Source organism: Mesocricetus auratus, unplaced genomic scaffold (genome assembly GCF_017639785.1).
Source record: "Mesocricetus auratus isolate SY011 unplaced genomic scaffold, BCM_Maur_2.0 Super-Scaffold_100043, whole genome shotgun sequence".
Lineage (NCBI taxonomy): Eukaryota > Metazoa > Chordata > Mammalia > Rodentia > Cricetidae > Mesocricetus > Mesocricetus auratus.
The window spans coordinates 6,443,802-6,471,016 of NW_024429220.1; the positions used below are offsets into that span (position 1 = coordinate 6,443,802).

Sequence of the window (27,215 nt, forward strand, 5' to 3'; positions counted from 1 at the left end):
TGTGGAGAGCAGAGGTCGACTCCGGAGTGGGCCCTGTTTGACCTTGTTAGTATCACATAGCTCTTGCCAGGGAGGTCCCAGATCTGTAAAATGGAGTCTGTGGATCAGATTGGGATCCTCATGCTTACACAGGAAATTCTTTGCGGAAAGAGCTGTCTCCCCAGCCCCCAAGTCTTACCCTCCTAAATACTGAAGCATAAACACAATAAACAGTATTTTTATTGAAGAGTAATATTCACAAGTAAATTGCAAACTAGCAAAAGCTATGTGCATTTTTAGGATGTTGAGACCAGAGAAAAGTGACTGTATTAACTGAAATTTTCACCTTATGAAAGTTTCCAAGTACAAAGGGCGTTTCATTCATAAAATACAATCACTGTGGCCTTTTCCTTGATTTGGACTAGAAAAGGTGTTCTTTATAATCCTGCCTTGCTTGAGGTTTGAAATAGAGCAAACCTCTCTGAAGTTACTCGCACGGGAAAGCTAACTCAAGTCCGTGTTTGGAGATGTGTTGTTAGCGTGTCCACACTTGATTCAGTCTGGTCAGCATTCAAAACATTGTCAAGAAGCTCAACGTGCTGAGTCCTATAAAAGGATTCTTGAAACACTAAAAAAACGACAGCAGCATTTTGCACTCATGGAAGCATACAGGTTCAAGGAAGTTTCATTTTAGAGTTCAAGTTGATTTGCTGTCTTTAAAGAGGAAGGCAATAGTTAAGGACTTCCCCACCTTCCAAAGAGCCTTCCCTCTCTGATGCCCACCTAAGGGCACCCCAGCCCCCACCACAATCACATAGAAAGTACACCTCGATCATTCCAGGGAAGACTCTGTGGGTGCTACCCTTCATGCACACAAGAGGTCAGACTCACTTACGCAGAGTACTCACTTGGAGACAAGTGCCTCCTTTCTCCACTAAACAGGTAAGCATGCAGGATGAAACCACATGGAATAGACATTTTAGACACTGAAAACTACAAATGAGCATCCTCCAGGCCTTGAAGAGGATACATAGCTGTCAACTGGTTTTCTGGGTTCTACTCTATATAATAGACATTGGCAGTTGAGATCCCACTGGCAGCTGCTACAGGTTTATACGGATTCAGTGTCTATGACCATGTATTGGAGTGGCCTAATGCATTCCATCCATGCATGTATAGTAATGCAGGATTTGAGTGCAGCAATTTCTCTGAGAGCTTCCTGAAAACAGCCTTCCTGTACTGCCATAAAACGAGGCTGGTTGAAGTCTTAAGTCCTATATTTGTCATTGACTATAAATGTCCATTTTTAATTATTTTATGTGCATTAGTGTTTTTGCTTACAAGTATGAGGATGTCAGGTCCCCTGGAACTGGGGTTGTAGACATTTGTGAGCTGCCTTGTGTGTGCTGGGAGTTGAAACCCGTGATTTTAACCACTGAGCCATTTTTACTGTTTGTAAATTTATGTCTTGTGTGTGTGTGCACGTGCGTGTGAGCAGTGTGTGTACCCCTTGGGGGAAGCTGGTCCTGGGGATTGAACTTTGAGCCACTGCCAGCTTTAAGATGGGGATGACTTGAGTAAGGATGGAAAAGCATAGCAAGAGATGCATAGTGGTTACTAAGGCCCACAGAGAACAGGCGGCTTGTATATATATTGACTTCCTGGAAGAGAGGGAAGAGTTGAAGAATAAAGTCAAAACTCACATGTGAAACAATTCTGAGAAACATACCTGGATGTATTTACATATAGGTGGGATGAAACATTTAACATTTTCAGATACATAATAAAATTATATTTCCAACCTTGGGAAAAACTGTCTTTATGTACATGGATTCTACTTTTATAAAGTTACAAATGGAAGAACCGGAGTAAGACAGAAGCAGGTGAAATGTAGATAAAATGTTCTTTGGTGAACATTTCTTTCTTACCGGCCACTAGGACTTCAGAATGGTGCTAAGGAATGCACAGTTAACTGCTTGTAATATTTAAACATTCTACCTAGATGGCCAGAATGATGTAGACCCTTATATAAAGGCTTCTACTGTAAGCTTCAGTTCTGTAGCTATGTGCTCGTGCAGAAGGCGGGCTGTCAGAATACAGATGTATGGGATCTTGTTTGTGATGCCTGCAAAGAGACACCTGGCTGTAAATCTGTTTTGTGCAGGCCCGGGTAAAGGACTAGAAGGAAGCGGCCTCCACTGAGTGGTAGTGAAGTTACTGAGAGACTGAATATCCTCTTAATCCACTTCTAACCCGACCACTTTCCTAGCAGTATCTTCATGAACACCAACATAAAGTGACAATAAGAAGGCATGGCAAACAACAACAAAGTTAAAATCACTAATTCTTAACCAATTCTTAGCAGGGCATGGCAGCCCAGGCCTCTAATTCTAGCACTACTTAAGCAGGAGGATCGTGAGTTCAAGGTCATCCTCAGTTACACAGTGAGTTCTAGAGACCCATCTAGAAACAAAACACACAACAAACAAAACCCCAACAACTCTTAAGCAGAAAGAACTTCACAGGTTGGCCTATGCTTTGATTTACTGAGAATAAACTGATATTAGAAGTCTAAGAAAAAGCTAGGTATGATGGCATATACCTAGAACCCCAGTGTTCATGGGGCCAAAGGAGGATTATGAGTTTAAAGCCAACCTTGGCTGTATAGTGAGTTTGAGCTTCTAACAACAAAAATAAAGATGAAATCGGCTTAAAGCCTCCCCTTAGCCTCCAAACATTAACTATAAAGAATGTAAGAGAAGTCTTGTACTCATAGGCTGTGTAATAAATCATTAACATAATAACTTACAGGCTTCTGAGGAAGATAACCAACTATACCTAGCTTAGGTTTCAAAGACCTTAAAGGTTTTTAATGCTATTTCACAATCAACAACAAAGGCAAAATTCATATTGAAGTTTACTGGTCACAACTGTGACACTTGGAGCTTCACAAAGAATACAATGTCATGAAATACGTTAAAATTATAAAAATTACCAAGTTTACTTTGAAGTTGATAATTAAATGGACATGGAACATTCAGCTATGTTTAAGGATGACCAAATCGTTCAAGTTGAGGAAGGAAAACTATAGAGATTGACCAGCTAATAAATGGAAGCGAAATGAAAGAGCTAGACAGAAATGGACAGACTAACAAAATCATTCACTTCGTATGTTTATGAAAGCCCCTGGAGGGATGCTCATTAAAGTTCCAGTGGTGGTCATCTGAGTGGGGAGGAGATGCTTTGTTTCCTTCTTTGTCTGATTCTCAACTTATCCATAATGCACTTGCATCAATTCTGTAATAATAAATTATTTTAAAACCAGAACTTCTAGACTATTTTAGATTTCCTCTTCTGTAAGGAAACTGGTTGCAGACAGTCTATTCCCAAACAAGTACAAAACTAAGGAACCACTAACCATCTGGTGACAGTATGTCCTAAGTAAAATACTTAAAAACGTTTAAGTGCTCATCTTACAAAGATAACACTAAGCAGCGAGGCAGCAGTGGAGAAGAAAGTGGAGAGAAAGAAGGTAGGAGAGAAGACTGACAAGCCACAACAAGCTGGAGCCACTGAAGAAATAAAAAACCCTGGGCAAACAACTTTCTCCCAGCAATGGAGGGGAACGTTCCAACTGCAGTGCTGAAAAGCAGTAACGGGAGAAGCTACTGCTGCAGACCTCCCAACAGAGCTCACGAAAATCTCCAGGTTTGGAGTTGCCCTAGGTGGTCAGAAGGCAAAGGACACATCAGCCATCTCCATCAAATAAGCCTAAGGAAACAGTTCCGACTCTTGCTCCAAAAACCCTTTCAGTAGCAGCAGCTTTCAGTGAAGATGACGATCGTGAACCAGAAGAAATGCCTCCAGAAGCAAAGATGAGGATGAAGGATATTGGAGGGGACACTGCAACATCACCTGGACCAAATTCCTTTAGTAAAGGAGAGCATGGCTTTTCCCAGAACCAGAAGCTGTAGGAGCGAAATATAAAATCTCATCTTGGAAATGTACATGACCAAGACAATTAAATGTTTTGAGATTGGTGTGTGGGTGGATGTGTTCCTGCAGTTAGAAGAATAGTCGTCCTTTGTAAAGAATGGTGTAAGACTAGCTTGGGAGCCATTTCTCTCTCTCTCTCTCTCTCAAAGATTGAGTAGTACACTAATAAATGAGATTTTGAAATTAGAAGTTATGTTTTATATACAGATTTCAAGGTATTTGCTAATTGTGTAGTTTCATGTGATTAGTTTCTAAAGGTTATAGATAATAAATCAGAAGTGAGAATTAAAAAACAAAGCAAAGATAGCACTAAGGTATAATAGAAGTGCCACTGCATAAATGCGAAAGGCCAGTTCATCTTTGAAATATCCAATTAAAACAAACTCAAGAATGAGATACATCTTGCTATGCACCATTCACCCTCCAAGTCAAGCCTCAACTACTAACATTTCCTGGGGCGTGGGTGGGAGAAAACCCATAGTCTCCTACTTAAAATGTCTACAATTCCTTTATGCCTCAGGCGTGGCTGTAGCATTGGGCTCCATATCGTCCTGGGGAGGTGGAGCTGAGGTTTCTTGCTCGGCCATCGCCTCTCGGACCTGGCTGCCTAAGACTGCGTCATGGATACTGTGGAACAGAAGCTCTTTTAAGGTGGGATTTTCAAAAAACCGGTTGCGGGTGAGGTCATTCACAACTTGTGCTATACAAAGAAAAGAAACATATTTCACATTCCATGTTTTGATCTCAAACATTGAAAAAAAGTAATTTGTTCATAGTTTTAAAACTTAATTTGTTAATTTAGAGATAGGTTCTCATATAACCTAGGCCAGCCTTGAACTCTTGATTCCCTTGCCTCCCACGCCCAAGTGCTGGGGTTTACACCTAGTATGTATGTATGTATGAATGTATGTATGTATGAATATATGTATGTATGTAGGTATGTATGCATGTATGTTTACTACTATGTTTTCCTAACTAGCCTAGAACTCATATGTAGACTAGGCTGTCCTCAAATTTACAGAAATCTGCCTGCTTCTGTTGCTCAAGTGCTGGGATTAAAGATGTGTACCACCACACCCTACCTACCACCTAGTTTTAGATATTCAAATGCTATGCAAGTCTTATTCCAGTCTCAGGAAATGATTTTCTTTCTTTCTAGGGTAGTCTTCCATGATTTCTCTATAAAAATATAAACTTAAGTAAATGTTCTGCCTAGGTACAGTGGTGCGTGCCTGTAGTCTGGTCTCTAGGAAGGCTGAGGCAAAGAGGATTACAAGTTTGAGGATAGCCTGAGTTATATAGCCAGTCTGTTTCAAAAAGAAAACAAGTTCTTATTTTCCCTCTCTCCTTGCCCCAAATCCAACACACACTGGCTCCCTATAGTTCTGGACTGTGCTTGTTTTCATTTCTGTGGTGACTGAACCCAGTCCCCTATGCATGCCAGGCAAGCACTCCACCGGAGCTCCATCTCCAGACCCGCTTAGTACTTATCATTGCCTGATAGTCTAGCATATAGCTGGACTTTCATTTATTCATTGGGCCCCTCCTCTCTCCTTTTTATAATGGGCTGTTTATGTACCTCTGGCTGTCCCGAGACTCACTCTGTAGACCATGCTGGCCTCAAGCTCACAGAGATCCACACTAACCTCTGCCTCCGGAGGGCTGGGATTAAAGAGATACCGTCGAGCCCATCCCCATTGAGTTCCTTTTGACACTTTCGATTTTTCTAGCCTTTTGTTTCTATAGACTGATGTAATGGACAAATAACATGTCTCATTTTGTATGTATGCTGTAAGATTCAGATGGGCTGAATTTGTGACTTTGAAAGCTTTTGTCTGTTTGCTCTCCACAGGGCCTGCTCCATTTTCCAAACCCACTGTCTCATCTGTGAGGACCTATTCTCCCCCAGGTGCCTTCAAAATGTGTCATTTTGTGGATTTTGGTTTTAAGCACCATCTTAACCAAAATATAATATAAAACAAAAGTAGCAGAAAAGCTATTCCATTGGCTATAAATCCTAACAAGTGGGATGATTTATAGAATTATGACTTGTGTGTAGTAGCTACTAAAATAGTAAACTCTGACCAACTCCTGCCCTCCAACTCTAGGCCAGAAGACCATCTCAATACCTGCAACTAGCTGATTTCAAAAGTGATTTTACAGAGTAATTTTTTATTCTATAAAAAAGTTTAAATTATAGGGAAAATTACAAGTACAGTTAATTCTAAAAACAAAACAAAATAGACTAGACTATTAAAACTTTCCCCATCCAGGGCCTGGGGAGACGGCTCAGCAGCTAGGCACACTGGTTACTTTTGCAGGACTGAGGTTTGGATTCCAGCATCAGCACAGTGGTTCACAACCATTCATAATTCCACTTCTAGTGATTCTGACCCCTCCTCTGCCCCCTGCAGGCACCGGGCAAGACACAAATCCACATAAAATGAGTAAATCCAAAATAAACAGGCTTTCCCATCTTAAAGTGTACTCACGGCTGCATCCGGCTAAGTACACATAAATACCAACATCTCCGTATTCCTTCACAATCTGCAACAATATTAAAACAAGTTTAACTTTTCTTGCAAGTCATTTTCTACCAATACGTATTAAAGATATGAGACGCTCAAATTCACTTACTCATGCTACTTAGCTTTAGCAGTTATGCATCTTTAAGCTAATAACCTAAAAGTAATTTTGTAGTACTTGATTTTCATACAGACAATGACAACTAAGAGTATCAAAACATTAAATTTTATTATGGTGTAATAAAGATATTATGATAATGATAGGTACTAAGATGCGTACAGATAATGTGACATCTAGGACATGCTTCATAGTAACAGAAAATAGTGTTGGGAATTCATGAAGTCAGACTGGCCATAAACTGTTAATTGCGGAAGCTGAGTGAGGGTTGTTACATGAGCATTGTTATCCTAGACTCTTATTAAAAAATGCCCATAACCCAAAGTTTCAAAAACAGTGACAAAGAAAGAATTGACAAGGGACTCTGGTCCCTGTCCCTGAGGTGACTGGTGGTAATGCTGGGTGTGCAGACACTGAATGACTTGCTCCAAGCAGTACTTACCCCAGCCAGAGTCTTCACTCCAACAGAGTCAATAAAATTGACTTGTGTAAAGTCAAGAATGACAGTATGAACATTTTCCCCCTGGGGCATAAATCTCTGCATCTCTTCAGGAAATGTTGTTTTGATGACTATTGGGGGATATTTTACTTCATCGTCTTCTTCGGGCTTCTTAACATCTTCTCCATCCATTTCTGCATCCTATGTCAAAAATGAGACCATGAATTTTCTCTTTTCTGGTTTTAAAATTACTTATGTATTTTGTGTGTACGAGTGATGTGTCTGCACGCACGAGTGATGTGTCGTCTGCACGCACGAGTGATGTGTCGTCTGCACGCACGAGTGATGTGTCGTCTGCACGCACGAGTGATGTGTCGTCTGCACGCACGAGTGATGTGTCGTCTGCACGCACGAGTGATGTGTCGTCTGCACGCACGAGTGATGTGTCGTCTGCACGCACGAGTGATGTGTCGTCTGCACGCACGAGTGATGTGTCGTCTGCACGCACGAGTGATGTGTCTGCACGCACGAGTGATGTGTCTGCACGCACGAGTGATGTGTCTGCACGCACGAGTGATGTGTCTGCACGCACGAGTGATGTGTCTGCACGCACGAGTGATGTGTCTGCATAGCTGTCTGTGCATCACGTGCATGTGGTGCCCACGGGGGCCACAAGAAGACATCAGATTCCTCGGGACTGGAGTTAAAGTTACGAGCCACTCCGTGGGGTGCTGAGGTTGAACCCGGGTCACCTAGAAGAGCAGCTGATGCTTTTCACTGTTAAGCCCCGTCTCCATCACCATAAGCCATGATTTTTTTAAACAACTCACTCTTTTAAAGAAAAGATTTATAATGTAATTTATTTAAATGGAGCTTAGTTTCTTCAGCCATGTAGCCCCCCTTTTATTTTAGTCCAGCATTCTTTACACTTCCTAGCCATTGTTCCCCCACGTTCTCCTAATTTAGAAAATAGCCTATTAACTTCAGCATGATGGGTCACAAGTTACCACCAGAAGTCTAAACAGCAAAAACTAGCCTTTGAGTTTTTAACTCTGCGCTGAATAAGAAAGGACGGTGGTCGGATCTATTAGGGTCTGCGTTATTTTAATGTTCCAGACGGTGCTTTCACTGGTTCTCTTATGACTTCTTCATAACTGACTGTCACACTCTTGTTTGCCTTGTCTTTGAGACCCAGCACACCCAGCTTTGTCACATACTCAGACACACAGGGGAAACCGGAGCCTTGCCCATGAGCTCGGGAGATGGAGGACATGCAGATCAAGAGAAAGAGAGATGGCACGCTCACTTACCGCTTTGACGACGGCCGCATTGGTCACACCGGCGTTTCCCACTTCCTTCGCATACTTCCTCAAGGCCTTTCTTCTTGCCCCCATTATGAGTGCTGGGTTCACTCCAGTCTTCACAAAGACAACGCAGAGGCATCATTCCATAGCGCCCAAGGACCCACCCAAATACACACACCTCCAGCTCTCCCCGGCCAGCTGCTCTCCGTGCCAGGTTATCACCCCAAACGTGGCCCCTCCTTTCCCTCAGGTGCCCAGAACGGAGGTACAACCACGAGCTGTTTGTCTTGGTCTGACTCTTTATTTAAGACTAGCAGATACAGCTGGGTGGTAACGCAAGCCTTTATTCCCAGCACGTGGGAGGCAGAGGCAGGTGAATCTCTCTGTGAGTTCAAGACCAGCCTGGTCTACACAGTAAGCTCCAGGACAGCCTCCAAAGCTACAGAGAAAGCCTGTTTTGAAAAACCAAACTAGCAGACACTAAAGAAATGAAAAAATTGTACAGTGGTATTTATTAAATATAAAATTCTTAGAGTCTTAAACATGTCTTTTTTAGGTAGTGGAGGTTGAATTTTAATCATGACCCACAGGGGCCTTAGAGTAAGATTGCCTTTTCCTTTCATTAAAAAAAAAAGTAATGTGCCGGGCAGTGGTGGCGCACGCCTTTAATCCCAGCACTCGGGAGGCAGAGGCAGGCGGATCTCTGTGAGTTCGAGGCCGGGCTGGACCGATAGCCTCCAAAACAATACAGAGAAACCCTGTCTCGTAAAAAACCAAAAAAAAAAAAAATAATAAAAATAAAAACAATAATGTATGCATATGACAAAGGAATGAACAGTGGCAATGATTGTTTAACCATGGGAATGTACTTAATGCCAGACACTGGATGGTACACTTAAAAATGTTTAAAATAACAGGGCAGTGATGGCACACACTTTTAATCCCAGCACTAGGGAGGCAGAGGCAGGAAGATCTCTATGAGTTCAAGAGGTCTACAGAGTGAGTTCCAGGACAGCCAGGGTTTCTCTTGAAAAACAAAAATTAAAAAACAAAAGAAAGAAAGAAAGAAAGAAAGAAAGAAAGAAAGAAAACAAAAGTGTAAACAGTAAACTTTCTGTGTGCTTAGGTATACCAAGGCGGAGGGGTGATCCTTCAGTCTCTTTCAACCCACTATGCCCTCTCAGAATCAAATTTTAATTTCTAATTAAAAAGGAAGTTTGTTTTTATTTTATTTATCACTCTTAATGAGTAAAGAAAAGTAGCTCACCTTTCTTTTTAATGCGTTGCTGTACAAGTCACTGTTTGCATAGTAAATTGGGGCATTTATTTGGAATATTTTTATTCCAGGGATTTCTTTCACCTGAGAGGTAAAACATTGATGAGTTTAACACTGGGTATATATTTCAGAATCACAACTGCAGTCAGCTTCTCCCCCAACAGGAAGGAGAACTCTAGTGAGGTCCTCTCACCATGTTTAGATAAAATCGTGTTCCTCACCAGGGGCCAGGGACCACATGACTGACTGCCACACCTCATTTGAAAACTTAGAAACACACATTCTCCCATTTACTTTACAAGACAGTCTTTGCTTCACTTTTAAGAAACCATTAAACACAGAGAAGATCTGGAGAGAAGAAAACAGAAGCAAGGCTGGGCTTTTGCCAGGCGGGGCCTGCTGGCGAGTGAGGAGAACACACATTTACTTGGCTTGAGCCACAATTCAACTCAAATAAAGCAGAGTGAATATTTTCTTGAGAATTCATGGAACCCAAAATTGCTATTTAGAGCTTAGTGATTTAGAAGAAAAATATCCTAACACTAGGCTCATATCCTAACACTTTATAGTGAATCTCATTTTTTTCCCCAAGCAGAAAACAAATGAAATGGTTTTCAAAGATTTTGTAAAGCCTTTGAGATTCTATAGATGACAAAAACATTAAAATCAAGGATCTCTGAGGCTCTAATTTTAACTATTAACGATGAAGTGGGAGAGTGTCATTGTCCCACCACCTGGATCTTAACATGGCTTCAAACCCTTCAAAAGAAAACCACGCACATACAAAGCGCCCTCAACTTCAGGGTTTTTATAATGTGAACTCTATATTCCCATTCTCATTAAAAGTGAACATTAGGAAGTAGGGTAATTAATATACCCTAGATATGTTAGGTATTAATAAAGCACAAAACTGAGTCCCAACCCTGAATGGAAGCTGTGACCTCACACCCCTCACTAGGTCTCTCTTCCCTTCTCTCTTTCACCACGGCCAGAAGCATCACTCAGCGACTCCCATCACACGCTTATACTCATGGAAGGTGTTAGAAAAGGCCCTACCTCCTCATATGCATCTATGTCAATGTACACATCCGTGTCGGGGAGCTGTCCCAGGACTTTGTAGCTCGGGCTGTAGAGAAAAGGAAGGAGCAGTTACAGGCAAATGAGGGAAGGGCTACCCTGTACCCCGGAATGCTTGGACACTCCTTCTATGCAGGCTTAGAGCCTACTGATTCCAACAGGGGTCATTGGATGCCGGGAACAAGGACGTCTCTCTCTCTCTCTCCCTCTCTCTCTCCCCCCCCTCTCTCCATATCTGTAGGTTTTATTTGCTGATTGTCACAGCCTGCTACACATACTGCAGCCTGCATAGCTTTATGTTCTAATTTTATGAAGATGATAAAATTCCTAAGAATCAGCCTTTAAAGCCAGCAGTGGTGTACAACACTCAGGAGGCAGAGAGGCAGGCAGACCTCTGTGAGTTCAAGCTACAGAGTGAGTTCCAGGACAGCCAGGGCTGCACACAGAGAAACTCTGTCTCAAAAACCATAAAAAACCGAAACAAAAAGAACCAGCCTCTAGATCCATGAAAAACCATATTTAGATCATTTTCTCATCACATGCTGTGACTTGAGTAAGCTTCCCAGTCACCGCAGGACTGAGTTTCTCCATGTGTGGAATGGGGATGCTAACAGTCATTGGGTTGTATGGAAGGAATGACATAACGCTTTGATCTCTACAATGAGCTAAACGTGTAACACTATAATCACTTGCTGCCACTCCTATCTCATTATCATATCCACATCAGTATTACCATTATTACATGTCTGTCACCCTCAGGGGAAGACAATTGTTTTTATTGACTGCAACAGCTTGAGAGCCTAGTCTGCCTGTGGTAGAGCAGCAGAATCTCAGCATACATCAGCTCAAGGAAGATTATAATTATTTATCACACTTTACAAAGCTGACTAAACTGTAGGTGAAGGAAAGACCCCATTGCAGTTCATGGAAAAGATGCTTAGGGATGGCTTGTTGAAAGACTTCTCCTCTGGGCTGTGCTCTGAGGGAACCCGAGTTCTGGGAGCATACCTGTTCTGAATAGTTTTATGGCAACGTGATAGTCTCACCTCCTTTCAGAAAATGCCTCCATAACAGCAGGCTGTAGGTAAGTCATTTTCTTAATTAGGGATAGGTTGGGGAGGGCCCAGCCCATGGAGGGTGGGGCCATCCCTGGGCTGGTGATCCTTTTATAGGAGAAAGCAGGCTGAGCAAGTCATGGGGATCAAACCAGTAAGCAGCACCCCTCCATGGCCTCTGCATCAACGCTTGCACCCAGGTTCCTACCTATTTGAGTTTCTGTCCTGACTTCCTCCAGTGATGGACTAGAATGGAGAAGCATAAGTCAAATAGACCCTTTCCTCCCCAGCTTGCTCTTTGGTCAGTCATGGGGTTCATCAGAGCCATAGAACCCTCGCTAAGACAACACGGACACGAATGGCGAGTAGCTGACTCGTGGAAGTGTGCCCTAATTATAGAATAAGGAGCAACTGAGAATAAACAGGTATTTTGAGTGATGGTCTCTCAAATGCCAACCTGTAAAATTCCAGGAAAATCAGAAAGGATGGGACATAAACTCAAGTCTAGTTATTTGAGGGAGACAGAGAAGTATATCATTAAGGAAACAAAAAGAAGAACAGCCTTGATAAGAAATCAAGAAGATGTTTACATCTTAGACTCTATTCTGCTGTTTGTCAGAGGACATAGATCTTGTTAGTTTTGGAGCTGAGGACTGGGCTGGGTCCTCGTGTCTAGAAAGCATCTGCCCCTCCTCAGAGCTACACTCTCGGCTCCTTAGGTATCCTTAAACACATTTACCAGAGCTCTGAGACAGACAGCTCCTCTGTATTCTAATAAGAGACTGTATAACAATGGGGGGAAACTTCGTTAAGAAAAAATGGACAATGGGACTGGACAGAGATAGCTCAGTGGTTAAGAGCACTATCTTCTCTTCTAGAGGACCCAGGTTCAATTCCCAGCACCCACAAGTCAGCTCACGACTATCTGCAATTCCAATTGCAGGGCATCCAACAGCCTTCTCTGTTCTCCATAGGCACTGGGCATACACAGAGTGCACAGACATACATGCAGACGAAAATACTTCTAGACATAAAATGTAAAGAGAAAAATGGACAACAGTGTCAAAATTTGTTAATAAAAGTAGTTAATTCCATTCTCAATTTAGATCATGTGTTCTTAGCATATTTCTTTTGTGTCATTTCAAGAATGGAAATGTTCACTTCCTACCTAGACATCAGGAGCACCGGGCATTCTGCAGGTAAAGGGTTAACATTCCTCAATCCTTCCCCCCCCAGGGGCCTTTCAGACTTAAGGACCACTTGTGACTTATAAGTACAGGTAGAGTGCCTTTTGTATTTCAGGTGGGAAGGGTGCTGCCCTCAGCTGAGCGGTGGTACCCCTGGAGTGTGCCTGCGCCCCTGTGCCTGCGCCCCTTACTCTCACGTAAGGTTCTTGTTTTGAAAGGTTATTTCTACCTTCCCCAGTGGACTCGGTTTCCCACCAGGAAGAATCGATAAAAGGACGCGGGGGCTCAAAGTGGAGGGGCAGCCAAAAGCCTGTGAAAGCAGTGTCAGTGTTTGGCCCCGTTGTTGCTCTACTGTGATTGACTCAAAGGAGGGCGAACAAGCCAGTGCAAGCCTGTGTCGGGCTGGCAGGAACGAGGGTGGAAGCGGACTCCAGGAACACGACCACCACCGCGTCTTCTTTAGCTGTGATGTGGCAGAGCATCTGACACAACCATGAGGGCTTCTTTTACCCCCACCCCCACCCCTCAGGTATCGGGGCTTGAATTCGGAGCCTTCAACATGCCCGGTATGTGTCCTACCATGAGGTCCTTCTTCCAGTCACGTTATAATTTCAGCCAGACACTCACCTCTGTGTCCTGTAGATCACAGTCAGCAGGGCAATGATCACAGCAGTGATCAGCCCATAGTCCAGCCCCAGGAACAGGGAAGACACGAAGGTGGTAAGCCAGATGGTCTACAGAAAAGGTGAAACGCTTCTAGAGAACCATGTTAACAGATCCATGAGAAATACACACATGCACATACACACACATGCATGCCTCACGGGAATAACACAGCAATTAAGTGCATTAGCGTCTTTCTCGCATTTTATTCACACCGCTGGTGGCTGCTGGCCTGTGACTAGCAGCTGCCTTTACTCACCAGCTCTATTTTGCTGGTTCTCCAGAAGAAGGGCAGATCTGAGAACTGCATGAACATCCCTTTCAAGTTGACAATCACAATGGCGGAGAGCACAGCCTGCAGCACAGTAGGGACACCGCTGCTCCTTCACCGCGGCCACAGAGTGCGGACACCCCTGCTCCTTCACCGCGGCCACAGAGCCTCCTCTCTGGCCTCCCCGTCTTCCTGCCGTTCCCACCTACTGACCTACCTCTCTGCGCCGGGCACTAAGGGCACCTTTGAAGTTATGGGCACCGAGACTCCTAGCATTTGGTCATTTATAATGGGCCCTGGAAACCCAGGTGTATGTCCTACCAGGAAGTCTGCGTGGCAGCTGAGACGCCCCAGATAAAATTTGTGACTATAAGAATGATTTCTGTTTTGGTTTCTCTCCTTATGACTTCATTTTTTTCTGATTTCCCTTAGATTAACTACAGTCAGCAAATGTCCTGTTGTAGGTCATCTCAGAATTTTAGTGAAGGTCAAAGGCAGAAAGTGTCTGGGGTGGGGTGGGGGTCAGTCAGGCCACAAGTTCCTTTGCAGATAAAGAAACTGACCAGGAGGTCAAGGCTATGCAACTATCAGTACATAGATGGACAGAATCTGGCCTCCCCATGGCCCTTTCCCATACTACCCAGATGAAGCCACAATAAAAAGAGGAAAAAACCAAAAACAACCAGCTTCCAAGATAGCCACAAAAACATGAGCAGACTAGAAGGAACCTTCCCATCAAGCCACGATACACACCTGGGGCAGGGACTCAAAGAGGAATCCTGTGGCTAATATGACCAGAAGAATCATTAGGGAGGCCAGACAGCCTGCAAGCTGCGTGAGAGAAGACACTTGGGGTTAGACCAGCGTCAGAAGCACATGGGGGGGGGTTAGACCAGTGTCAGAAGCACATGGGGGGGTTAGACCAGCATCAGAAGCTCATGAGGGGGGTTAGACCAGTGTCAGAAGCGGCACAGATGGTCTACACGTGGCCACTTTCAGCACAGGAAAATCAAGAACACGCTGATTTGAAGAAGTCTTCCAAAGCATTGCGGGAACTTACAGCACCAGCTCATCACCTCTGACCTATACCTCTCGCCCCCTCTTCTTACAGCTTAAAAAGCACAACTGAACTGGCCAAATGCTCTTGTCAGAGGTGGAGAAAGACACTGGGCGCCAACCTGAGACCCAGGAACAGAAGAGTTGGGACTAGCATTTGCTGTCCAATATGGTGGCTGCATGCCATGAATTCAGTCTTTAAAAATGAAAATGAAAGGTCTTGGTTGTATAGCCACATTTCAGGCGCTCAAGAGCCACATGTTGTTAATGGTGGCCATGCTGAATGGTTGCAAAGAATAAATACTTCCATCATTTTGTGAACATTCCAAGGGATGGAGCTAGCCTCAAAGCCACACTCAGTCCAGGCCTTGCAGAAAAAGCTCATGTCTGAATATTTAAGGTGTACTGTAGCAAGTGGAGTGTCATATAACTTCCAATTTAACTGGAGAATATACCTCTTTTCTATAGATTCTGTGTGCGCGTGTGCGCGCGCGCGTGTGTGTGCGCGCGCGTGTGTGTATGTGTGTGTATGTGTGTGTGCGTGTGTGTATGTGTGTGCATGCGTGTGTGTGTATGTGTGTGCATGCGTGTGTGTGTGTGTGTGCGTGTGTGTATGTGTGTGCGTGCGTGTGTATGTGTGTGCGTGTGTGTGTGCGTGTGTGTGTGTGTGTGCATGCGTGTGTGTGTATGTGTGTGCATGCGTGTGTGTATGTGTGTGTATGTGTGTGTGCGCGCGTGTGTGTGCGTGTGTGTATGTGTGTGCGTGTGTGTGCGTGTGCGTGTGTATGTGCGTGTGTGTGCGTGTGCGTGTGTATGTGCGTGTGTGTATGTGCGTGCGTGTGTGTATGTGTGTGTGTGCGTGTGTGTGCGTGTGTGTGATTTGCTTCCACCAATCACGCCTTTCTCTGATTTGCTACATAGCATGGATCTTCAGGCAGAGTAGCTTTATTTGGAAACAGAACAGAACCAAGAAATTGACATCTATTTCTTGACATCTAATCAGCACCGAGCTCACCAGTTCTTAGAGGACTGTTGTGTACACACCTGTGTCTTCCCTCCTGTGCCCTCCTGAACAAGGCTTCGAGACAAGGAGCATGAAATTGAAAAGGTCTGGAAGAGAGATCCGATGGAGTTGCAGATCCCCAAGGCGATGAGCTCCTTTTCCATGTGGGAACAAAGAAAAGGTGACAGATAGGTCACTCTTGGGGAGGGCCAGGGTGCATTAGATACACACCCTCTGCGGTGCCGGCTGTCCCCCTTCACTTTGCAAATGTTGTTTCTTCAGCATGAGTTCAAAGTTGGAATTAGGGCATATTGTACAGTGGGAGGAAGGCTGGATTTTTACTGTGCTGAAGATAAATGCTCTGCTTCCCACCTGCTCCCTGTTTCCAAAACCCACTCTCTCTACAAGCAGGGCTTTTAAAAAGGGTTGCAAAAAACTGAAAAAAATAAACTATTCAAAAGAGAAAGTTCTGGATGCATGATTACTGGCATCTTTTAGATGTCTGGCCTGCTGCTCATGAAGAAATGCACATCAGTGCCTTCTCAGGACCTGTGAGTCCTGCTCTAAGTGCTATTTTGGGATTTCTAGGTTGATTTTATTAAATGTGGAACATCCAGTTCTTTTAGACACATGCAGGTACATACAGTCCCATGCCCTATAACCTCAGCACTCTAGAGGCTGAGGCAGGGTACCACAAGTTTGAGACTCTGTCTCAAAAAATTAAATAACTAAAAAAAGAAGTATTTGCTTGACCTTTCTCAGAAAGGATTCTCATTCTATGGTAAGATTTGCTATTTTGTAATATAGGAGAAGAATCTGCCATAAAATGTGAAAAAAACACATTGTGCTAAAATAGATACTATAGCAAGATTACAGATCATAGTGTCTGGATTCAAAACCCACTCTCAGCTATGTTATGAAAGGAGGCAGCCCTCAGAAAACCGGAGCAGGAGAATTGTGAGTTTGAGGTCAGCCTGGACCATGTAATAAGTTCCCGGTTAGCCCCAGTGTGAGAACTGGTATGCAACAGCGGTGGAAGAAAGAAGGAAGGAAAAGGGGGAATTAGGGAGGGAGAGAGGGAGGGAGGGAGGGAGAAAAGGAGGGAGGGAGGGAGGGAAGGAGGGAGGGAGAGAAGGAGGGAGGGAGGAGGGAGGGAGGAGGGAGGGAGGGAAGGAGGGAGGGAGGGAAGCAGGGAGGAGTATATTGCAGTGTCAGATAAATACACGCTTCAATTATGTCCATCCCCAGAATAAAGGCTTTCATACTAAGCTGGTCCCTTTGCTGTCTCCAGCAGAGCTTGGTGCTTGCACCCCAGTGAAACATCCATGGAAACAGACAATTTTTACCTGGTTGCCATCAACCTGGTAGCCATGCTTATTTGCCAGGGTTTTGGCCATGGAGATGGTCACTGAAAATCCAACGATGGCTATGGCAATGGCATCAACATACACGAGGTGGAAGAGGCTGGTGTCCGGGTTGGCGGGAGGAAGTAGTCTGAAAAGCCAAGGTGACTTTAACGCAAGAGCGTGAGCACTGGGGGTGAACACACAGAGTGGGGCAGAACATGGGAGAGTGGCATTATCTGCAAACAAGTGCTCAGGGACTTGTTGGTTCTTGTGTGGCAATAAGAAGGGTCCTTCTGCTGCCCAAGGTCTTTCCTGGTCCATGCTGGCTTCCTATGGGATGGGTTACCTGTATAGATCAGGTGCCAAGTGAGGTATTGATAGTAGAGTAGCCTCATACCCGGAGGCAGGTGTGGGTGAGACTAGGATGAGGACAGGTTGCTGGAGTGTTCAGATGCCACAGACATCTGAGCCAGGCTTGGGGTGGAGAGAGTTTTGGGTGAGCCCTGCTTCAGTGGAGAACTGATGCTCGGTAACAAATTCATGTCTCCCCTCTGCTCTTGTGGTGTCACGGTCCCTTTGGTTGAGATCTAACACGGAAAAGAGAAGGAACTACTCCTTGGGCCTCGCATGGAAACTGGAGGAGCCAAGGTATGACTTCTGGAAACTTCAGCTTGTAGTCTGGAACGCCTGTCCTAACAGTAACATGGTAGGGAGTCCCTACAGTGTTATAAGGGAAGGGACAGTGGGCATTTGCAGAGACATCTCACTCATTTCAAGGCACTGGGCTAAGTAATGGTAGCGTTCACTTACTTGCTATGTAAACCAACTATCCCGTTCTCCTGTGTGTGGTCCTCTGTGCTGGGTTCTATGCTGACTTAACTATTTCTCATGGTCTGTGAATGAGGCACCACTATAGCCCTGACTTCACAGACAAGGCACAAGGTCATAACTGTGTAAGTCCAATTAGTTCTTCAATCAAGAACACAAGAGCATGAACAGCTTGCCTTTCTCCACCAATGTTTTCACACTGTGACGCAAGGTCAGAAGTACATTTCAAATCCTGAGGTAAGGAAAGGGATGGGAGGGAGGAGAGGGACATGATGCCTGTTAAGTATAGGTTAGTTTTTACATAAACTCTCTTCTCCCTTTCTGAAATGGCCTATTTCAGAGGGGCCATCAATATTCCAAATTATAGGTTAAAAAAAGGATACTTTCAGGTGTGAAGTGATTTTTTTCCCAAGGTAGACCAGAAGGACAAACCTGGAGGTCTGACTACAGAGATGGACAGCCTGGCAGCTGATTTAGGCTTGGAATATAGGATACCAGTACAGGATATGTTTTGAAATGAGTTCAAGAAAGTGACCCTGGGGTTTCTTACCAGTCAACTGCCACTTTCTGGGCCCTTCAAGGTCTATTTATGAGGACATATTGACCAGCACAGTAGCTGGCTTCAGACGCAGCTGCCCCCATTCCTCTCACACTTGTGGGTGCAGCTGATTCGTCCATCTAGATGTGTCTCCTACTGAATCCAGGCTGGCCTCCAGATCTGATCTTTTGACTTGTGTACACAATGTATCCCACAGGCTCATGCCCCACTTGCACCTTTAGGAGTCAGGCCTGGTCAGCAGAGGTAGGTCACTAGGACAGGCCTTTGAAAGCTATCTCCATCCCTGGTTCTGGCCTGGGCTCTCTGCTTCCTCACCCATGACGTGAGAAGTTATTGTCTCCTGCTCTTGTGGATGGAGCCCGTTTGCCATACCCGTCCCACTATGGTGGACGGGAAGGAACAAAACAATTCTCTGCTTCCTTACGTTGGTTCTTCCAGGTAATTTGGTCACAGTTACAAAGTATGCAAGAAATGGGGTTGTCACTGAGACAGACCTGACTCTGTGCCTCTCAGGTCCTTAGAGATGACTTTGAGGAGGGGTATGGAAGAGTTTGAAGCCGTGGGTTTGATAAACCCTAGAACGCTAATGAGAGCTTCTTGGTTGTTTCTGCTCGGAGTTTGGAAGTCCAAAATGTGGGTAGAAATGTGAATATGAGCTCATGAGGTTTCAGATGGGAACAAGATCTTTAATGATTTGTGTTATATTTGGCAAAGAAGCTGGATGCTTGGGTCCACGTCCTGAAGATGTGAATGAGGAGGAAGGAAAAAGTTAACGGGCTAGTTGATTTGGTGGAGGAAACTTCAAGACAGTGTAACATTTCAGATGTGGCATGGTTACTGCTTGCTTCTTTCAGCCAGGTAGTGAGAATTTAGATAAACAAATGAGCAGGATGGCCAGGAAAGGACAGAGAGCACATTTAGGGCTGTTCCGGATAAAGCATGTTGGTATAGAGATTCTTGCCATTAAAGAGAAGCCAGGGATCATGAGGCGGGGCAATAGGAAAGCTGCCTTGAGAACGAGACCCCTCTCCCAGAGGCCCCAAGTATAAGAATACAAATTTATTTGAAACTTCCATTTCAAAGGGAGAGATGAAGGGGTGTCCTTCAGAAAAAGGGCTATCTAGCAAAATGTTTTACCAAGTCCAGCTGTGCAGGCACGCACAGGTCACTGTCGCTGTGGGCCATTCAACCCCAGCTATTACTTAAGGCCCGCAGCACCATTTGGTGTTAAGTATATGGTGCTGGTTTTGCAGACATGCGGAATGCAATAGTGACAGATCACTGGGGCTTCCACCAAAATTCGAGAGGAAACCTTGTGATACCAAGAAATGTGTAGCCAGGTCAGTTTCCCTGCAGGAGGCCTCTGAGTCCAATGCACAAGAAGCTGTGATGGTTTGACTGTGCAATGTCCCCATAGCTCATGCTTTGAACCCTCAGTCCCCAGTTCTCGGCACGAGCCTTTAGGAGGTTGGCCTGGATAGAGGAACAGGTTAACAGGGGAAGGACCTTGAAGGTCATCTGCACCTCTGGCTCTCAGCTTCCAGGGGGAGTTAGTGCATACTTCTGCTACCATGTCTTACCTGCTGTGATGACCAAATAAATCTCTCTGAAACTGAGCAACATGGACCTGTGCTGCTTTATTTCTGTTTCTTGTTCTTTTTGTTTAAACTATTAGCTGCTTTGGTGATAGTGTCCAAAAGAAGCTGTAACTCATTTTACTGACAGAATGTGTAGAAAGTGATGTTCTTGAGTCCTAACACGGTTTGGGAAATCCTTTTCTTTCCCCTCATGTAAAAGGAGTTGGCTGTTCTGCTGGAGATGCCATGAGGAAAGATGTCAGCCAGGCCCCAACTGTTAGTTGGGTCCAGCTCACTGTGTAGCCCAGGCTGACCCCAAACTTGTCTTCACATTAACCACAGCTTCCCACATGCTGGGAGTACATTTGAACCACTGCTTGCTTTTGAGTAAGTTTCAACAGGATGCGTTTTCTGGGTAGTCAAGCTTCAGGAGGTAAGATTATTGTCTTCCTTTAAAGTTTACCTCCCATGGGGGAGGAGGGCAGCCCGTCCTCTACAGTGCCATAGGGAAGGAAAGGAGGCATCACGGAGGAGTACCCGGGCACGGATGCAGACCTACCAGCAGATTTTGTTCCGTTCATTTAAAGGAGAAATCTACATGTTAGACTTTCTCATTTAATTAAGCTTTTGTAACTAGTAACTGAATAGCATTATCTTCTGACTCTATTCAAAGGACTCACTGTTAGAGAGTCAGTGTGAGATAATGGACAGAATACAAAATCAAGTTCTAATGTTCTGAGGTCATAAGTTGTGATAAGAAGGTGATTTAAGGTATTAAAAAAATGAAGTGAGGTGTGGTGGTGGACACTTTTAATCCCAGCATTCAGGAGGCAGAGGTAGGTGGATATCTGAGTTCAAGGCCAGCCTGGTCTACAGAGTGAGTTCCAGGACAGCCAGGGCTATACAAAGAAACCCTGTCTCAAAAAAACCAAAACCCAAACCAAACAAACAGACAAATAAACAAGAAATTTCAGATTTCTTTCCCTCTTTATGCTATTGCTATACTAACACTTCAAAAGTTCAGATTCTAACATTAGTTAATGGCGTTCTGATAAGGTATTAATCTAGCTCTGCTAAGCACTGACTACTGTTATCATAGTCACAAGCTCAAGATTTTAAATTTCCTTTGGTTGTCTTCTAAGTATAAAGGAGCTTCTCATTGTGCTAAAAAACATCTGTTTAATATATAGATCCAGCACTCTGGGAGAGTGTTTATGCTTTCATCTCAGAATCATTTTGTGTTCCCAAAGGCATGAGTCTACTGTCTTTTCTACAATGTGGATTTCAGTACAGATTACAAACAGTGGGAATGCTAACATATCTAAAGCTTATCTCTTTTCATAATCTTAAAATATTCTTGTAAGCGTCAGGGAATAGGCTTGAATCCACCCCTTCAGGTCAATCAAACTCCAGATAAATACTCCTGTCAATCAACAGCCTGTTTCCCACATGCCTATTCCGCTTACTCCTGAAGGTGGGGTCTTCCCCTTTCACTGGTCTTGGGTCTCCCTTCAACTACAGGACCATGCCAAGTGGCTCACAGTCTCCTGCAACACTAGCTCCAGGACCTCTTCTGGCCTCAATTGACACCTGGACATGTACACATGCACATACACATGCAAAACAAAAATCTTTAAACTTTTTCCTGCTATGTCCACTCCCTACCACTAGACAGGGTCTCACTATATCGTTCTGGCATCCTGGAGCCTGCTATATAGACCAGAGTGGCCTGAGGCTCACAGAGATCTGCCTGCCTCTGCTTCCTAAATTCTGGAATTAAAGGTGAACACCATCATATCCAGTTGTTACGTGTTTTTAACACACACACACACACACACACACACACACACACACACCCTCAGCTATTTGATATGTAGAAAAGATGATTTTTTTCATGAAGATTCAGAGATAGTAGATCTCTTGAATATTCAATCACTCTTCTTAAACTATTTTCTTACCCTAGAGGAAGAGTTCCAACCACATCCACACTGTAGGACTCTTGTAAGTTAAACCCTGCGGAAATGCCAGTTCCCATCACCACCTACAACAGACAGAAAAACAAGTGCACCTTGGAGCCAAGCGCTGTCATAGCACAAAATCAAGGCTCTGAGGACCTGTGGATCAGGAGTCTATTCTCTCTTCTCAGCGTTAGGAGGGGCATCTTCAGCTGCCACCCAGCTTTCAGTGACTTTACCACACAAGAGCTCTACAGCCCTACAAAGAGCCCTACAGTCAGTTTCTTTGTTTTCTGTTCCCAGCTGAGGTGTTGGGTTAGTCGGCTTCCACATAAGAGGCTATCACTGGGATTGACCTTGAGTTTGGGGCAGGTAGAAAGAGTGTAGGACACAGCATGTGTGTGGTGAGGCTGGTAATGTCAGCCTGTCACCATGAACCCACATTTGGCTTTAGAATCCTGCTACTGCTCTCCCTGTCTCATGGATGGCAGCATCAACATGGCCAGAAGCCTCCTGGAGTGGCTCACAGTCTTCTTGAGCATGTCACCAGAGCGGTGTTCCCAAGGCCTAGATTTATGTGAGGTACAAAGACAACTCTCCAAGCAGAGGAGCATGACAGAGGGTGACAGCTACTGGCCACATCCCCAGGAGCTGCTGCCTTCAGACCCTTTGGAACGGGCTATCCAAGAGAGAAGGAAGGCATGATCCAGGTATGGGCAGCTTCTACAGCAGGGGCCTTTGCATGACTGCTAGTCATGTCTGTGTACCGTCAGCCACAGCAGACTCAGGCCCAGTGTCTGTGACGTTTGTGGCAGTTACATCTGCTGACTCCAATGCTATGTGTCTCAGACTGGAGGAATGCCTGGAATATTTAAACTCACAAAACAAATATAGCTTAAGTACCTGAAGGCTCAATTTTATGTGGTGGTTACTAAACCGTTGTTTCCTATTGGCATGAAGAGATGTATCACAGAATGCAAAACTCAAAACATATTTATAATAAAAAATAAAGTTCATGCTTAAAAGGAGTCATGGAGACCCTGTCCTCAAACTTCACAAGAATGTTTTCTTTTCTCTGTGGAATGTATAGGCAAGAAGTTTATTTGACAAATTTTTTGGAGGGTGGGTGGGTATGGGGGTACATTTTATTGATAATTGAGTGTGTGTGTGACTGTGTGAAAGTGCATGCCACACTGTGCATGTAGAGGTCAGAGGTCAACTTTTGGGAGTCGGTTTCCTTCTTCCACCCCCTGGGTCATGGGAATGGGATTCAGATTGTCATGCTTGTCAGCAAGTGTCCTTATCCCCTGCATTAAAAAGCACATGAAGGTATTACTGTAGCGTCAGTGGTAGCTGTGGAGAACCACTCCCTGGGGAACATGAGGTGCTTTAAAGGGCATCTGGGCAGTGGGCAGAGCTGGTACCCGAGGCAGGAAGGCCACCGGCATCACTTACTGCGTCCTCATCAGGCACTGCTGCCCTTTGCCTGGCAAAGCTGCCCTGCACCTCTTGCTCTTCCAAGAATTCTGGAATTCTGCACCCGATCCCAGCTAGATAAGGAGTCTGAAATTGTTAGAAATGGCCTCTTTTTCCTTTCAGTTCTGAGAAAGGACCAGCATGCAGCTCAGGGGCAGACACAGTCCTAGCATTCAGGAAGCCCCAATCAGATTCCAAACGCAGAAGAATGGGAAAGAAAAAATAACTGGCTGCATGTTTGGAAGACTAGGGCAAGGAAGAGGACGGAAAGGGTCAAGTTCTCTGTGCCTTACCCGACAGGGTTTTGTGGCTGGAGCATCTCTCTTCTGAATTTGGATCAAATTTGCATTCATTATGCTGGGTTTTTTTTTTCTTTTAAAAAGCAAGTTCTCTTGTCAAGTTGTGGTGGTGCACACCTTTAATCCCAGCACTTGTGAGGCAGAGGCAAGTGGATCTCTATGAATTCAAGGCCAGCCCTGGTCTACAAAGTGAGTTCCAGGGCAGCCAGGGCTGTTACACAGAGAAACCCTATCTTGAAAAACTATTTAAAAAAAACCCACCAAGTTTCTCCTAGTACCCCAGACTGGCCTTGAAATTGTGGCCCTCCCTAGTAGGCAACCCAAGAGCTGGGATCAAAGGCACCAATAGCCGACACCTACTATTTTTTGAAAAAAATAATTCTTTGCGAGGACCAAACTTTCTACTTGGGAATCCACTGGGGTTGTGATTTTAAGGGCTATAAGGAAAGAGTGTGGCTGTGCAGACAGACAGTGTGACTGTGCAGACAGACAGTGTGACTGTGCAGACAGACAGACAGTGTGACTGTGTAGACAGTGTGACTGTGCAGACAGACAGACAGTGTGACTGTACAGACAGACAGACAGTGTGACTGTGCAGACAGACAGTGTGACTGTGCAGACAGACAGACAGTGTGACTGTGCAGACAGACAGACAGTGTGACTGTGCAGACAGACAGACAGTGTGACTGTGTGTACAGACAGACAGTGTGACTGTACAGACAGTGTGACTGTACAGACAGACAGTGTGACTGTGCAGACAGACAGTGTGACTGTGCAGACAGACAGTGTGACTGTGCAGACAGTGTGACTGTACAGACAGACAGACAGTGTGACTGTGCAGATAGACAGACAGTGTGACTGTACAGACAGACAGTGTGACTGTACAGACAGACAGTGTGACTGTGCAGACAGACAGTGTGACTGTGCAGACAGACAGACAGTGTGACTGTGTGTGCACAGACAGTGTGACTGTGCAGACAGTGTGACTGTACAGACAGACAGACAGTGTGACTGTGCAGACAGACAGTGTGACTGTGTGTGCAGACAGACAGTGTGACTGTGTGTGCAGACAGACAGTGTGACTGTACAGACAGACAGTGTGACTGTGTGTGCAGACAGTGTGACTGTGCAGACAGTGTGACTGTGTGTGCACAGACAGTGTGACTGTACAGACAGACAGTGTGACTGTGCAGACAGACAGACAGTGTGACTGTGCAGACAGACAGTGTGACTGTGTGTACAGACAGACAGTGTGACTGTACAGACAGTGTGACTGTACAGACAGACAGTGTGACTGTACAGACAGACAGACAGTGTGACTGTGCAGACAGTGTGACTGTGTGTACAGACAGACAGTGTGACTGTACAGACAGACAGACAGTGTGACTGTGCAGACAGACAGACAGACAGTGTGACTGTGCAGACAGACAGTGTGACTGTGCAGACAGACAGTGTGACTGTATGTGCACAGACAGTGTGACTGTACAGACAGACAGTGTGACTGTACAGACAGACAGTGTGACTGTGCAGACAGACAGTGTGATTGTGCAGACAGACAGTGAGACTGTGCAGACAGACAGTGTGACTGTGCAGACAGACAGTGTGACTGTACAGACAGACAGTGTGACTGTACAGACAGACAGACAGTGTGACTGTGCAGACAGACAGTGTGACTGTGCAGACAGACAGACAGTGTGACTGTGCAGACAGACAGACAGTGTGACTGTGCAGACAGACAGACAGTGTGACTGTGCAGACAGACAGTGTGACTGTGCAGAGAGACAATGTGGCTGTGCAGATTTCTGGCTGGAGGCAGCTCACACTTTGAACATCCATTCAGACCATGTTCTTCTCACTATGTCTCATCTTCGCAAAAGCTGGGAGCTCTGCGGTTGTTCTCTGTGGAGAGGTGTGAGGAGCAGTGTTCACTGTGACTCCAAGGCTGAAGGTTATGCAATGCTCACTGCGTGTTCACATCCATGAATAAGTAATTGTGGTCACTGAAGAACATAGTGTTGTTTATCTCAATATACATGCATGCTTTTACAAAACAGTCGTGAATATGCTGTGAGATATTTGGGCTTGACTTACATGACACTGTAAGGTATTTCTCTCATCTTAGAACTATCAAAAAATGAAGAAAGTTAGGGAAATTTTGTCTTTTCCAAATGAAAGCCACTTTATTAAGGCAAGTAGAGCTATGGACTATTAAGGTGCCGTGTACTTTTTTTCCCCCCAGAAACAGGGTTTCTCTGCGCAGCCCTTGCTGTCCTGGGGAACTCTCAATGTAGAGCAGACCTGTCTCTGCCTGCCTAGTGCTGGGATTAAAGGTGAGAGTCACTCCCACCCAGCATAATGTTTGATCTTTAAAAAATAAACAGATAATGGAAAAAAACTTAAGAAAAACAAATCCCTCCAAATCCCAACTCTCACAGACAACCAATGTTAAAATTTGCAATACATCTCCACTTAGGTTTTAAAAGTCATCTATGTTTATGTTTTAATGCATTTTTATTTTTACTGTTTTGTTAGTTGTTCTGCAGAGTGGAGGGAGGGCCCTCCTGCTATCATCGGCTTCAGAGTCCCTTGCAGGGACAGGTGCATGCAGTCGCAGGGGCCGAGCAGGCCACCATCTTGCATGTACTTACAGCAAAGAACTCTAGAGGAATAGGTGCTGGCAGCTTCTCTTTAAATCTCTCATTAAACTCCTTGCCACCCAACAGCAAACCAAAAACCATCAGGCCGACGCCTAGGGAACACACGTTGAGGTTTTTAACATTCTGCAACACAGCAACTGTACTCTGCAACACAGTGAACACTGGAGGGTTACATCCAAGCAGCAGCTCCTGTAGTGCGTGACTCCACACTCGCGAGGCGTCTAGACAGGCAGTCACAGAGACAAGCGTGACACAGCCTAGCAGAGCCGAGAGGACAGGATGGGGAGAGACCGCTGTATGTGTGGGAAGCCTCCATCTGGACTGCTGGAGAGGTTCTAGAAATGGAGGGCGACCACAGTTGCATGGCAAAGTAAATGCACTTAATCCCACAGCACTGTGCGGTGAAGACTAATGTGAAGAATGAGACACGCGTTGTAAAGTGTTTGTTTAGTTTGATAAGTCTGTAGTGTGCCTGGGTGTGTGTGTGTGACTACCAAGATCAAAAGGTATCAGGGGCCCCGGAACTGGAGTTACAGGCAATTACAGGTGGTGTGTGAGCCACGTCGGTG

General features: G+C 44.8%; 1 protein-coding gene and 1 pseudogene across 4 annotated transcripts in view; one reads left to right on the plus strand and one right to left on the minus strand.

Moving 5' to 3' along the window:
* Positions 1-1,696: 1,696 nt before the first annotated feature.
* The window catches only part of Slc26a5 (solute carrier family 26 member 5), a 54,611-nt gene continuing 29,092 nt past the window's right edge, over positions 1,697-27,215 (minus strand). For 2 of the 4 annotated variants that reach the window (XM_040735196.1, XM_040735195.1), the window contains 12 exons: positions 22,218-22,300; positions 17,296-17,443; positions 15,991-16,104; positions 14,644-14,721; positions 13,879-13,974; positions 13,584-13,690; positions 10,694-10,763; positions 9,629-9,721; positions 8,368-8,475; positions 7,061-7,258; positions 6,468-6,522; positions 1,697-4,675 (listed from right to left, as the gene is read on the minus strand). In XM_040735196.1, the coding sequence (XP_040591130.1) occupies positions 4,485-4,675; positions 6,468-6,522; positions 7,061-7,258; positions 8,368-8,475; positions 9,629-9,721; positions 10,694-10,763; positions 13,584-13,690; positions 13,879-13,974; positions 14,644-14,721; positions 15,991-16,104; positions 17,296-17,443; positions 22,218-22,300 (1,341 nt within the window). In that variant the 3' untranslated portion in view covers positions 1,697-4,484. Of the gene's footprint in view, positions 4,676-6,467; positions 6,523-7,060; positions 7,259-8,367; positions 8,476-9,628; positions 9,722-10,693; positions 10,764-13,583; positions 13,691-13,878; positions 13,975-14,643; positions 14,722-15,990; positions 16,105-17,295; positions 17,444-22,213; positions 22,301-26,637; positions 26,791-27,215 lie in introns of those variants that run through there. The other 2 variants (XM_040735197.1, XM_040735198.1) reach the window with 2 other exon arrangements.
* LOC101831608 lies at positions 3,434-4,004 on the plus strand (annotated as a pseudogene).